We start from the raw sequence: 15,991 nt of genomic DNA, 5'->3' as shown, positions 1-15,991 counted from the left end.
AACAGATACAAGAAATTACATGAAAATGATATACACTCTTAAAGCAGCATGCCTCCATGTTCGTTTTAAGTAAATAGAACTTTTGAAAATTAATTAAAAAGGAAAATATTGTGAAATAAACGAAAAAAGTAATCAGAGAAGAGCAACCAACACTTACAGTCCCCCTCAATTACCCAAAAATGAGGCGAAAATATACAAAAATAGCGATTGACTGCGTTAGTCTCGCAAGTAGAAATACGGTGATAAATTCTGAAAAACCGGTCATTAATTGCACAAACATGCAAACTATTTCTTGAATCTTGAATCATCTATATATTGTTTTTGAAATCCTAGTTCATTTTTCTTAAGTTTGTGTTTTTATGTTATTTTTGCTCACATGGAGGCATGCAGCTTTAACAGAAAACAAATAAGAAGTTGTATGCATTACACCAGTAAGCGACCTTATTTTGTTATATTAACTTTTTTTTCATCATTACATGTCTTTTTATAAATTTTTCCTGATGTAAAAAAGAAAGAGAAATGACCTCCCTTTTCCCAATTTGCAAACATTTTGAGAGTCAGTATTTCTAAAATTATAATATAATTGACAAAACATGTAAAAAGCAATAATCTTATCTTTAAGCGTAAATTTTATAAGAAAAGACCTGCAGGAGGGAAAAAATCTATGTGGGGAAAAGATATTTCAAAACTGAAGTGTATAAAGCTATAAAATGTACGGGAAGAAAATCGAAGAAACGGTATAATCCTATTTTCATACAATTATAGTCATTAAGCAAAAAGAACCTTTAAGAAAGAATGTCATTTTTAAAAACTGAAGTGTATAAAGCTGTAAAATGTACGGGAAGAAAATCGAAGAAACGGTATAATCCTATTTTCATACAATTATAGTCATTAAGCAAAAAGAACCTTTAAGAAAGAATGTCATTTTTAAAAACTGAAGTGTATAAAGCTGTAAAATGTACGGGAAGAAAATCGAAGAAACGGTATAATCCTATTTTCATACAATTATAGTCATTAAGCAAAAAGAACCTTTAAGAAAGAATGTCATTGTTATTTAACGCATATGTATAAATAAGTTTATTAGAATAAAACATTTCCTGATAAAATACATGTATGCATTACAAAAGAACCCCTGCAGAGCCTCCCGGCTTGGAAGATTTTGGTTGTTCCTCTAAGGTGCCACACCAGAAGGCAGAATAAATTGTAAAATCTAAACTTTGGAGAGAAATAATATACATACTGCTCTTTTAAAGAGTCTAGCGTCATATAGAGGGTCATTGAACTGCAAGTTCCATAACAGCGACTTGAACGATGAATCTGCACAGAGGCATACTCAGTTTCTTCAAAATTAGACAACACCATTCTTTCAAATTCGCTTTCTTTGGTATGCAGACAAACAGTTTTGTTTTTGACCACATATATATAATAGTAATCACAGCTTCGTACCCTTTTATCACCGGCTAAACATTTAAAATGCAACGCACTTTTCTAAGTTACGTTACTTAAACATGTAAAAATCAAAACTTCATTCATTTCTTTATGACGAAACACACTAACGGCATTGTAAATGACGTCTCACAATGACGTTGTAACGTTGTTAAGATGATTATGCGTCACTACTTGTAATATCCTCCGGTGCGAAACTTTTTGGTCCAAAAGCCCCGCCTTGTTTTCTATAGTAGAAGTATGTTGCGGCCACGCCTACGATGAAGAAAACTACTAACAAAGCCACGCCCATTCCCGCCATTACTCCTGTAATAAAAAAAAGATGATGAAGACCTTTTTATTCATAAAAAAATTTTCATTTTCAAAATACACTGCGAAGTATAAATGATAATTCATATAAATTAAACAAAATCCAATTATTATGTGAGAGCTTTCCGATATTTCAACGAACTCAAAGCTCTTTAAATTGATGTTAAGTCATTATTTACTAAAACACACACATGTTCTTTATAACATCAGATCTTTGTTTGAAATGATTTAAGAAATCAAGCATAAAACAGTTAAAAGAAAACAGATTATTCACGCATTTCTGAAAGGTAACTATATTTAAAAAGCATAGAGACCGGAATTGAAGCCTTCGAGAAAAAAAGAACAAACGGAAGAAAAGAAGAAAAATCAAAAAGAAAAAAGAAGAAGAACCCCACGCACCAAAACAAACAAAACAAAACAATCCCAAACGAAAACGAAAACATGCTATATGTCGAACAGATTGATAAATTTGCAGGTTTATCCAAGTCATTGTTTAATTAAAATTCAACCTTAAAATTCAAGTTCATCTTCATTTCCCTGAACATATTTCGATCTTCTGTGCTACTTTAAACTTGTAATAATTGATTGCAAACTATCCACTCAAAAAGTAGATTTTAATGAATTTACCCATCTCTGTCTGGATTACTTAGTACGTGTTTAAGTCATGGGACCAAATGAATGTGACTAAAATGCTTACCACCTGAAACACCGGTTGTTGTGGTGCTGCCCTGTTTTGTTTGCTTATAGTATGCATCTTTCACAATCCGGCCAGGAGTCAGTGAATATTTTTTGGCTACCATGTTAGCCTATTAAAATAAGGAAACATTTAAAATGTGTAGCAAAGTTGTAAAACTGAATAAAGATAACTGACAGTTTTTTGCTTCAAATTAGTGTCTATGAAAAATACAATGAATACCGAATGTTACGCGACTACAATACATGTACGTAATAATTTCCGCCCCAAAGCGATTCAAAATTTGACAAATTATTGACCTATCTACAAAAAAACGATAATGTTGTCATACAAATTCTTCATAAATAGCTCTGCAAGAATAATTAAACGAAAGCACGTTGTATAATCATTTTCTAAAATAAAACAAACCGTTGCTGAAGGAAGCTGCAAGCTAACAATAAGTTGACCGCTATTTATAGCACCGGAAATGGCCTTGGCAACCACAGGGAGGCTGTTCTCCTGTTTGGGATTACTGACGTCACCTGAAAAAAAGGTATATTCACAAACCTTCATATACAAGGGTTAAGAACATAAAATAAATATTGCAATGAAGGTCTGTAATTATTAGCGGTAAATAAATTTCGAATAGTGATATTAAATGTTTTTCACGTATAGGCCCTAAAGAAATGGTATGCTCCTTTAACAGCAAATTTGAACATTCATTAAAGACCAATTATATTATAAACATGCGTGTTTATCTTTATTACTTAAAAGTTTTTTATTTTATGATATACTCTAAAAGTATTCAAAAAGGGTACTAATTGGCCAATGACCTGAACTCTTTTTTATCGTCGCTTTTGGCAATTAGTTAAGTTATAGTTTTTTTCGTTTTTGTATTAAAGAGAAGATACTATTTTGATCGCATTTTTGTTATACTTGACAAATATAATTAACATTCATAAAAAGACACACATCTTACATGCTCAAATGTAAGCATTATTCAGACATTATAAAACTCAGTTTTCCTTTTACTAAACAGGATTTTTTTTTCGTTTTCAAGGCATAATGTGCATATATACATGTATATCTTGTAAACATAAATAAACAGATCAGTTACCAATTTGAGGGGCTTTGTCCAATAGAGTAAATTGCACGATAATATCATTGTTGTCGGCAAAATCAATCTGTAATATATATATATATATAACAAGAAATTAATCATATTTTAATTCATTGTGCAAAATGCCATCCCCTCTTCCTTAAAAAAAATATGATCCGAAATTTGACGAATAGTCACGAGCATTCTGTTAGAAGAACGTACTCTTCTTTCGGAGGAAATGAATGTTCTTAACATAGAAGTATGCTACTGTAAAGTTCCCCATTATATCAGAGACATATATAATGTTATCTCCATTCTCACAAACACTTGGGGTGTGGAGCTGAAAACGCATTTTAATTCCCGCGCTTTGAATATGGGAACCAACATATTACCGGATGACACCGACTATAGACAGACTGGTTTTCACTTTCAAAGCGCGGCACATTTGAATACGGCAAAGCAGGGAGCAAATGTTGAATTTGTCGAAAGATTTTGTAAATGGAGTAAAACGATGATAATGCTAATGTTTATTTCGCCTGTTGCGTTGTTTACATAGATGTCGTTGTTTAAAACTGATAATCATCGTGGAGATTATATTTTCTGTGTCGATGGACTTAAGCATTATATGAAAATATTGGAATTGGAATAAGATACATAAGGATTCTGACGGTAGGTGTGCGAATGTTTTAATCTTGTATATAAAAATAGACGTTGAAATATGGATTTCAAAAACGGTTTAGATTAAGTTTTTTTCCATATATATGATAAGTTCATGCGCTAGGATTGACAAATCTACATTTAATTTGGAACTTAAATGCGTTTTGAGCTCAACGCACCAAGTGTTTGTGCCAACTCTATGCTTTCAGAAGCAATTTACTTTTTTTTCAAGAAAACAAAAAATGTATATCTTAGACTTACCTTAATATTGTAAATGCGGAGAGATGAGAGCTGTAATTTGTTGACAGAACCAGCGGCAATAATTGCTTTGAGTACGCCGTACCGGAATATCTCCATGTCACCACTCACCAACTTCCTGAAGTTTCCTGAAAAATTCACTTCCGGTTAATAGTCAACTTCCGGTAACGGCTAAAGATATTTACATATTATATAATCATGGAACGTCGCCATAATTATTTCGTCGCTATCCGTTACAGTTAAATTAATTAAGTGTTTTTTTTAATAATTTTTTTGAGTGATACAAATTGCCTGTTTAAACTTAAGATAGTCAGTAACAATTTGGATTATTTCCAGGATACACAGCGTAGAGCCATATGCTTGTTATACAATGAATATTTGTTGAAATTTACCATTATGTTGATATCTCTAGAGGGAATCAATTGAATATACAAAATGCACGTGCGTAATTGACGCAAAGTGTAACAGGAAGTGACGTCATACAAACCTGGTAATTTGAAAGAGAAATCTTTCCGCTCAGTGTAGTTGAAACAGTTACTGATATCGTACGACCAGATTGAAGGACGTCTTTCGTCATAATCGTAAATATTATATATATAGTGCTGACCCTGAAAGAAAAATTGTCGGTGTTTTCCGTTAAAATCCGAGCATGAGATTTGTGCCAATTGGTAATTTTCGGACATTTCCGTACAATAATACGGTAGAGTTAATTGAATGAATTAAATATGCCTGAAACACGGAATATTTTTACTTTCATTATGTTTTGCTGACTTTGTGAGAAACACTCTCTCATTCCGGCCAAAATCATTTTAAAGAAAACGTGCTATCATAGGCTAAAAAAATATCAAAAGTTTGAATATAAAACCAGATTTTTATCTTTTCTTTAAACGAAAAAAATGTAATAATTTTTGTGGCTAAATGTGCCTGTAAACATTTTGAGACGAAAGACAATGTTGTAAACAATTTTCACTTACTAAGCCTGCGTCCAACACCATTCTAACTGGAATTCCAAACGACGGTTTCTGTAACAACATCTCTGTATAGTTAGGCTGAAATACAAAGATTAATATAATAATCAATATTAAAATCAATACAAAATTAAAAAACAAAACAAACAAAAACAACAAAAAATCAATAAAATACCTATACAAAATAAATTTGAAATCAATTTAATATGAAACTAATACAAAAATCAATTCAATATGAAACCAATAATCAATATGAAATGATGAAAGAAACACAAAATGAATATGAGGTCATCACGAAAATCAGTACAAAAAATCAATATCAAATCAATAAAATATTAATACAAGGATTTATATGAATTCAATACAAAAATCAATACAAAAATACATATAAAATCAATAAAAAATAATAGGAAATCAATACAGAAAATACATATAAAATCAATAAAAACAATAGGAAATCAATACAAAAAAAACATAAAAAATCAATAAAAACAATAGGAAATCAATACAAAAAATACATATAAAATCAATAAAAACAATAGGGAATCAATACAAAAAATACATATAAAATCAATAAAAACAATAAAAAATCAATACAAAAAATACATATACATATAAAATCAATAAAAACAATAGGAAATCAATGCAATAAATACATATATAAAATCAATAAACACAATAGGAAATCAATACAAAAATACATATAGAATCAATAAAAACAATAGGAAATCAATACAAAAAATACATATAAAATCAATAAAGACAATAGGAAATCAATACAAAAATACATATAAATTCAATAAAAACAATAGGAAATCAATACAAAATAATATATAAAATCAATAAAAACAATAGGAAATCAATACAAAAAATACATATAAAATCAATAAAAACAGTAGGAAATCGATACAAAATACATATAAAATCAATAAAAACAATAGGAAATCAATACAAAAATTTATAAAAAAGATCATTATAAAATCAATACAAAAATCAATACAAAAATCAATACAAAAATCAATACACAAATCAATATAAAATATGCTGGAACCACAAGTGATAAAAGTAAGAAGCTAAACTAGACTTAAGTCTGTTGTACTCTTGGTAGCTTATTTATTCTTTATCTTGTTAAAATTTGAAATCCTTTGAAAACATGAATATATTGTTCCAAATTTAAGATTTGGCACACACTGTTCACATATCGATGTATGTTAAGTGTAGGTGATTTCAGAAACTTGAAGATATTTCACGCCCCCATCCAGCACCCGTTTAACAACGTACTTTTCGAAACTACTTAAGACGCCCCAAATTAATCTCCACGCAGTGATCTCCCCTTAATTCTTCGGCTTAGATCTATGCACCAAGGTCCCGATATATCAGAATTTCTGATATACTATATTTTTTCAAAAAATGTTTTATCTACTGCTTTTATCTATCAGATAAGTTTTCTCACATTTATTTAACAATGTTTATGAATAAATAAATAAATAAATACAATGTTATATGAATATTTAGAAATAATTTTAAAATTATGCGATTATTTTCTACCGAGACGATATTTTGATATATTTTATGTTTTTTAGCTTTTGAATTTATTTTCCGTTATTTTGTATACTTTTGATAATTTTTGATAAAATAAACGAACAGGTAAAAATAAAACAGAAAGAGAAAAATGACGTTAGATTTTCTAGGTAACGGTCGATGTTTATTTTTGATTTTCGACGTTACGTCATGTGACTTTTATCATCATGTGACGTCTGTGAAGGCAGTGATTATAAGTGAGACTAAAAAAGGATTGGAGCAACACACTAAATACCGTATTCCGGTATATACCGGACAAAACGCTTAAATGATAAAATGCTAAAATCTTGCCTTGTCACCCAACGGAATGAATTTAAAACGTCTAATTCATCTTTTCACACCGATTTATGTATAATAATGAATGAAAAATGTAAAAATAGGCGAAAAAAACGATATTTGTCTTTTTAGTGATCATGATTTCTGCACGGGTTTATATGTAATATAAATCCGTGATTTCTGCAAGCGTCTACAGGTTCTGCTCAAATCCTGTATTGAGTTTAATCCGTGATTATAATCTGTAAAGGTAGGTAATCACTGTGAGGAGTTTTAAGTCGTCCCTAGAACCAGATGACGCTTCCTAAACTTACGGTAGCTACCTTCCGAACACCAAAACGATCGGCTAAACAACTTACCGTAGCAAAATACCACTCCCATGTCGAGTTTGAAGAGCCAGGTACCGGCCAATCATTTCTTTGGCTGATCCATACGTCACTGTTTATACCCCGTACAACTCTCTAAAAATAAGTCAATTTTTCTGTACAATAACATATTTTTAAAAAAGTGTCAGTCTATAATTTGAAAAACATAATTTGAATCTTTATAAACCTACGCACTTATCATTTCATGTTTTTTTTTCAGGCAAAAGTTTTGTAAAAATGTTTCGTTAAATTTGTAGGGCTGTATTTTGAAAAAGATGGCAAGAAAAAAGACATATCTAATTTTACAACATTCCACCATTTTGTCACTAGTGTCAAAGATTAACCAAAATACTTTAAGAAGTTTTAGTGGAAATTATTGTGTCGAAAAAAAGAACCCCTGACTTTAATGTTAGTGTAATAAGTGGTTAAGTCAGTTTGATACCAATCGTTAATTTTCGAAAGTTTTCGTTAGATAAGTAACATACTGTTCCTACGAGACATTGTTTATATTTAATCATTCGAAGATAATAATGCTTTGAAGCATGTTATATAGTTAAATTGTTGTTGTTCTTGCTTGTATCATTACTCCTTTATCTTAAACATATTATCACTCATTTGTTCTCCAGTCGGCAGGACGGCAATAAAATATTCATTAAAAATCACGCCCTCCTGGTAAAAGAGGCAGGACTATTAATCAAATTTGCATAACTGCATGCCCTCCTTTCAGGAAAAATAGACAAGTCACGCCCTCTTACTAAAAATTAAATGTAATTTGCATAATTGCATGTTCACCCTGCAAGGAAATGGAAATGGAGTCACGCCCACTTGAGGTGGAACTATAAATTAGACTTGCATAATTGCATGCTCACCCTTCCTTCGTACATGTATGAGGCCTTGTCAAAATAGAAAAACTCCTTCGAAGTTCGAATTCTCACATGTGAAGGGTCATTTGCGTTTTTTCTGACGTCAAATCCGGTGCCGCTGATAGGTGTCGCTGTACAGTTGCCACGCAATTGGTCAATGACGTAGGCCACGCCTTGAAAATAAAAATTATAACATATGAATCAATTATCAAAGGATATTCAATTAGCATTAGGTAGCTGAAATCAATAAATATATTTTTCAAAAATATCTTTGTCCGTGGAAATAAAACATATATATGATTTTTGTTAGAAAATAAAAAATGTTTGAAGTAATTTGAAACAATAAAACTAAAGATAGACTGGAAATCGTGTATTGTTTTTTTTCAGCGGTTGAGATTAAAAAAAAAAAACCGCCTCGCTTTCAAAACTGTGAAAGCTCGCCGATGATTGGCTGAACCGGTGACAACAAATTGGTAGTCATCAGATCCTTATGAGAAGAAAGCGTTATTTAGGAGCTGATTTTAATCAGATTGCCTAACGCGTTTGAAATTATGCAGTGCTATAACTATTTAGTCATCTTGATTCACTACTTTCTTTTTAGAAAGCTTATGATGATTAAATTTAAATGACACAATATAAATGGTTATACTTATGCAAGCAAACGGAAAGTCTGTATGTAACTTGGGTGCGTTTAACATAAGGGTATGTGGGTGCATTGGTGGGGTACGCTAATTCTAATACGTCGTATACGTGGAGAAGGTGCGATTTATAAGTTGGTGAAAGGTTTATGCCACTTTACCTGTACTAAAATCATGAACTTGCGTCAGGGGTAGGGAACCAAATTTCTTTTCGGATCCAATTGGGTCGTAGTCGTATCGAACAAGGTTAAGATCGAAGTCGAAATATTCCTAAATTTAACCGGAAATAGATAAGTTCCACCCGGAAATAGTAATGATCAAACCGGATATAAAATATCACACAAGAAGTTCATTTAATTCGATCGATTGAAAATACGAGTATAAACATAACGTAAATACGTTCAATAAATGAGAAATATCGTTTGGTTATGAAGTTTATCTTTAATAAAATGACGTCATATCTTGAGAAAAAAGGTGATTCTAGCCAATCAAACAAGCCGTTGTACTTTTGATGCAAACTTATTACATTTTTCCAAAGTAAAAAATGTATTTTTAGTAATCAAGTGTCGTTTTTTACCGTAAAAGAATATTATACATGTATATGATGTTAAATATAGATGCAAAGAAATTCAAGTTACCTTTATTCTCGAAATAGACTGGCCGTATATGATTTCGGATGTAAAATGGAAGGCAGACGATGGGACAGGCAATGCTTTGGTATTCTTTGCACGGGGACAATACACACCGGTTGGTGTCTAAAAAAAACGATAAAAGAAAATAATCGTGAAATTATTTTTCAACATATTGGAAGAAAATATCTTAAATAAATAATCAAACATATGAACTGATTGTTACGGCAGACCGGTGGAGACATTTCAACAACATAAATTCCCGATTTCATATTCATGAAATCACAATTTTAACTTCGTGAATTCACGTTTTCAACTTACGTAATTGAAGAAATCATGATTTCAGCTTCAATAATTCACAATGTGAGCTTTACTCCTTCACAAGTTCATGAATTCACGATTTCAACTTCACGAATTCACAATTTGAGCTTTACGAATTCACAATTTCAGCTTTACGACTTTATAATTGCACCTTCATTCATGAATTGACGATTGCAAATTGGCAAATGATTTGTAAAAGAGAGTGAAAGTTGTGCTTCCCTGTCAACAGTGGAATGGTACGTTTAAATCCCTTTCGAAACAGGGTCATGCTTCCTTGTGCGACACTAATTCAAGCTTTATTATGGAAACGGACTCGACAAACATATATAGTATGTATGAAGCATATTATCTAATTCTATATACTTAATACGAGCTAGCCCTGTAAATAGAAAATTCAAATCGTATCAAATGCAATTTTATGAGTCGAATTCGTACCTGTAGATCGTACAGATGAACACCTTGTGGTTGTAGGTCAAGATAAGAAAATTCGTACATGTGGTCGAATTTGCGCTTTTGTCCATTTTTCATAACGGCATTCCCAAAAACATGAGCTCGAACCGGAATTTGATCCGACAACTTTGCATTCATCCAGCCAGGAACTGAAAATATCATCTGTTCGTTAATCATCGTTAATCATCGGCACATTCCGTATTTTATTTATACCAGTATAGAGCATAGAAGTCTGCACATACGTTCCCTGATGGTAGCTCAGTTGGTTTGTTTTGAATTTGAATTCCCTAAAACTTTGAATGGACTGTTCCGAATTAAAAATAGGGAAAGTCCGTTTAAAAAAATGAAAAAAAAAAAAAAAAAAAAAATTGTTAAGTCTCAATCAGTGTTAAACTAGTACAATCACTGTTCATTTCCGCTGGGGATTAAAAGAAGACGGTTTTTGTTTTATTTTTGAAATTTGTTTATACCCCAATACCCCCCAAAAACCCAAACAAACATGAAGACTGTTTGAGGGAGTATATTCAAAAGAGATAATGATAGATTCAAGCTCTTTTATACGTGCATGAATACTAGACTGTGTTATAATAATTATTAGCACATGGAAACGTTCTTGAAACCGTTCCTTGAACCAATAAGTGTACTGGGCAATGAGTGTAAAGTTTCTTTATCCTGGAAGCAATGGTTTGCCTCTGACGGGGTTTAAACCCAGCCAGCCTTAAATCACTAGTTCGATGTGTTAACCACTCGGCCACGCCGCAATATATATTTGTTTTCATGAAAAATCCGCTCCTAAATAATATACGTATATCATGTACTTTTGCAAAACAGTTGGGTTCGAAGCCTGTGTTTAATAAAGCTATTTTTGTCGATCGGAGCAAGTCTTTGAATCATCTCAGTCTAAATCTTCGCCATCATTAAACCCAATAATTCCATGTTGGGAGCTGAATACTGTTTACGCCGGTGCTTTGGGGGTAGGGGGTGGGAATTTTGTTGTAATCTATTTAATTTATTTTCATTGCCTTACAGTGCCCCCCGCCCTTTTTCATAATTTTGAACGTCAATATGCAAATGGTATACATTACCGCTAAAATACCAATCGACTGCCATTGTGGAATTCCTCTTAGCGTTATAATAGCATGACCGCCACATATTGCATTTGATACCTCGCACCACCGTTTGATTGATCCATTTTTCACGTACACCGGTCATGTTGAAACGTAGGAACTGATTTGGAGTCCTTATCGTGGATACCCCAGCGTTTGTCATGGCAAAGAGGAAAGCCCGTCTGGCCGAGTTGATAGGGGTCACTGTACAAATACCTTTAAACACCAAATCAAACAGTTTATCAAAAATAATAAAAATAAAATAAATAAATAAAAAAGATAAGAAAACAAAAACAACAACAACAACATCAACAAAACACTGAACAAAAAAATAAGAAAAAAACCCCCCAAAAGCCACAACAATAACAACAGCAAAAACAACAACAAAAACAATAGACAAAACAAAAAAACAAACAAAATAAAACAAACAAAAAAATAAGTAAATACCCCCCGCCCCCCCCCCCCCAAAAAAAAATAAACACAGAAAAAAAACCCCAACAAAACAACAACAAAAAAAACCCCAAAAACAAAACAACAAAAATATACAAAATAACAACAAGAACAACAACAACAACAATAGACAAAACAAAAACTAGCGTACCAGTGTCGCGATTAACGTAGTAGTATTCATTGGTGTCGAATCTGTACAGCTGCTCAAACCTGTTACCCGCGTTCGTTGTATGTGTAACAACTTGGTTCATTGTCTTGTTGTACCACACATGGAAGTCTTCCGTGTAGTTCCGGTTGAAAATGTTAACCTCTACATGAACCTCGAACGCGTCCGGAAGTGACGGGGGTCCGGGTGGGTCTGAAAAATAACGTTAAGAGTATAGAAAAACAATGCATTGTCTCTTCTGTACGTACTTTAATTACTGCAAACTCCTCTCGATGATTACCTCCCTTTTGCAGATTGTAATCACTGCCTTGCAGATGTCACATCATGATGAAAGTAACATGACGTAACGTCGAAATTCAAATGTAAATACCGACCGTAAAATAGGAAAATCTAACGTCATTTTCACTTTCTGTTTTATTTTTAACTTTTCGTACCTACGTTCGTTATAGTTTATCAAAAAAGTATCAAAAGTGTGCAAAGTAATGAAAAATGAACTCAAAAGCTAAAAAATATATAAAATATCAAAATATTGATAAAATGTTTGTGATGGCAGAGATTTCTGTACTGATAAGGGAGATCATTGCGTGAGATATTTAAATTACCGATTATGTTGTCTCCCCTGTACAAACTTAAATAACCGATTATATTGTCTCCTCTGTACATATCTAAATTATCAATTGTGTTGTCTACGCTGTCAACACTTAAATAAACGATTGTGTTGTCTCCCCTGTAAGTACTAAAATTATCGATTGTGTTGTCTACCCTGTTAGAACTTAAATTACCAACTATATTGTCAACCCATGCTAGTGATAAAATAACCAATTGTGTTGTCTCCCCTGTTTGTACTTAAATAAAAAATTGTGTTGTTTTTCCTGTTAATACTTAAATAACCGATTGTGTTGTCTCCCCTGTTAGTACTTAAAAACAGATTGTGTTGTTTTTCCTGTAAATACTTAAATAACCGATTGTGTTGTCTCCCCTGTTAGTACTTAAAAACATATTGTGTTGTCTCCCATATTAATACTTAATTAACCGATTGTGTTGTCCCCTGTTAATACTTAAATAACCTATTGTGTTGTCTCCCTGTTAATACTTAAGTAACCGATTGTGTTGTCTCCCCTGTTAATACAAAAAAACCCGATTGTGTTGTCTCCCCTATTAATATCTAAATAACCTATTGTGTTGTCTCCCCTTTTAATACTTAAATAACCGATTGTTCTGACTCCCCTATTAATACTTGTATCATAGTTTGGAGACCTTTCTGTTGAAAATGTGTCAGGGTTAAATCGTATACATATACATTCACAGTGCATTAACTGGAGTGCGGGTATTAGTTACCCGCACTCCAGAGCACGCCCATTGATTGGATCATTTTTGCTGGGGTTTACATATTTCGATGGCAGAGAAAGGGAAAGCGACAGAAATATCATATTCAGATGTTCGTTCATTGGTTCATTTTTGCCGGGGTTTCATATTGTGACAACAGGGAACGTGTTTTTATGTTTGACTATGATACAAAAGAGAAAGAACACCAAAACACTCGGTAATCTGATTAATACTCGGGGGCTACGCCGCCTCGTACAAATCAGATAACCTCGTGTTTCGGTGCTCTTTCTACATGTTCTATTACTTAAATAACAGATTGTGTTATCTCCCCTGTAAGTACTTAAATATCCGATTGCGTTGTCTCCCCGGTAAATACTTAAATTACCGATTGTGTTGTCTCCCTTGTAAGTACTTAAATATTAACAAGAGGTAAACAACAACAACAACACTAGTAAAAAAACCCACTAAAATCAAAATAGACTGTATCTGTATACAGGTATTTGCGAAAGATCGATAAAGTCACACTTTATAGTGTTCATTCTTTCAGATTCAGTTCTGGGCTTTAAAAATTAATACGGTCTAAATTATTAAAATAATCTATAGATTTAAACATTTGCATGTTTTTTTTCTATCTTTATTTATAAAAAATCATGTATTTGAAGTTTTATATTTGCTATGGTAAAATGGCAGTTGCCATGGGATAAAGCTATTTTGCCATGAGATAAAGCTATTTTGCCATGGGATATATCTATTCTGCCATGGTATATAGCCAATTCATTGTTCACATGGCAATGTGTCATTTTACAGATTCATAGTAAGGCAGATTCTCCTTATGCGTGTTAAAACTCATTGACGATATTTCTTTATATTACTACCCTTTTTTGAAATATTTTGTAGATTATTCTAAACATAAACACAGTTCTGCAAGCGTGCTGCTTAACTTTGTTATTTTGTACCCATAATTGGTTTTAATCAAGCCCTTTTCAAAATATGACTGTGGACATTAATTCTGTTCGTGAAATTCATTACAAAACATTGCAAGTTACTAAAACTCTATAATCACCATTTGCGCCAGGGGTTTCTCCCGTACAGACGGACGTGTCCATCTGTCCATGTATATGCCCAAAACATAGTGCCACAACAAATACCCTGAAAATAAAGACAATTTTTCCAGAGATATGGTAATATAAATTTCATTGAAACTTATGTGTTAAATTGAATTGTGCTTGGCACCTACAGCCCTTTTCAGGGCTACATCTCCTTTTAAATATTATCTCTGGTTTCATATATGTTTTAAATTCTCATTAGGCACCGTATTGGGCACCTACTTTTGGCTCAAAATTCCTATGTTTGGCTTGTACCCCGCGGACATTGCATGGTGGCAAGTTATCACCACTTTGTGTTTCAAAATTAAGCCTTTAAGGGAATGACTGGTGATAAATCCGGGGTCCGTGTTCGACAGCAAAATCTGCATATAGTGCATTAATTGGCGGACGGATCTACACAAACCACATACAAACAGACAGAAAAGGTAGGAGAAATATATCACAAAGTAAAGAAGTTGGGCCTAAGATGAGGCGTGTACAGTAAAGTAACAAAACTGACTATATGCATAAAAGAAGTTGTGCCAAGCAAGAATATAGCTACATTGTACAGAAAAGTGTATACTAAATGCTGGGAAAATGCGAAAACGTCAATTGGATGACGCTTCCAACGAAAATGTTTCAGAACTTGTTAAAATTTGTCTTTGATGTGATTAAAGTAACTTTTGAAATCCAAAAATGGGTTTATTTTAGAATGAGAGCCGTGCTAGTTTTTAGACGACCACTTTACATGTATATAGTTACTATTGATATATGATCGTATCGTTCAAGAAAATCAAAGAATAACCGTTAATATGAGATATAAACAAACATGAGTGAAAGATACGGCGGAGAGTATAAGGAAAGAAACTTATTGTGAAAACATTTGGGAAGAAATAAGAAATTACTTACAAATATTTGTCCGCCATCTTAAAACGTTAAACCTTTGCGAGGAACGCCTTACATAAAGTTATACGTACTAATTCTTTTTAATCATCAAAATTAAGGCCAAATAGAAACTTTTATGGGTTGCTAGTCATAATTAAAAAGGTTGTATCATATACCCGTGCCGATTTCACGACCCCGTAAAAGCGCTATTGAACGTCATGCATAAATTTTGACGTGACGTCATTTGCGTTATATAAACATAGTGTTAAATGTTACACGAACAAAAAAATGATTATTTTAACTGTAAAAAGTTCTAATGATGGTAATGTGAAAAACAAAATATTGTATTCTTGTAGATGCAATATTTAATATTTTGAATTCATTCAGTAAAATAATATACTTGCATAATATAATTTTTACACAACTCGTTCAATAAATTCAGT

The 15,991-nt window shown here is 32.4% G+C and overlaps 1 protein-coding gene across 1 annotated transcript; it reads right to left on the bottom strand.

Moving 5' to 3' along the window:
• Window positions 1-901: 901 nt before the first annotated feature.
• On the bottom strand, window positions 902-15,672 carry LOC132713193 (uncharacterized). The gene is made up of 16 exons (XM_060695679.1): window positions 15,573-15,672; window positions 14,642-14,727; window positions 12,238-12,444; window positions 11,616-11,852; window positions 10,516-10,679; window positions 9,769-9,885; window positions 9,292-9,400; window positions 8,499-8,665; window positions 7,624-7,725; window positions 5,417-5,491; window positions 4,930-5,050; window positions 4,446-4,570; window positions 3,546-3,612; window positions 2,858-2,970; window positions 2,453-2,561; window positions 902-1,752 (listed from the first exon to the last, which is right to left on the bottom strand). Exons 1-16 carry the CDS (start codon window positions 15,587-15,589, stop codon window positions 1,607-1,609), a joined length of 1,962 nt encoding a protein of 653 aa, XP_060551662.1. The 5' UTR covers window positions 15,590-15,672; the 3' UTR covers window positions 902-1,606.
• Between the last annotated feature and the right edge of the window lie 319 nt (window positions 15,673-15,991).

The sequence above is a fragment of the Ruditapes philippinarum genome, unplaced genomic scaffold (genome assembly GCF_026571515.1).
Source record: "Ruditapes philippinarum isolate M1 unplaced genomic scaffold, ASM2657151v2 ctg4731_1_1_1_1, whole genome shotgun sequence".
Classification (NCBI taxonomy): Eukaryota; Metazoa; Mollusca; class Bivalvia; order Venerida; family Veneridae; genus Ruditapes; species Ruditapes philippinarum.
The sequence above is the reverse complement of the archived record's forward strand: the minus strand, read 5'-3'. Positions and strand labels throughout refer to the sequence as shown.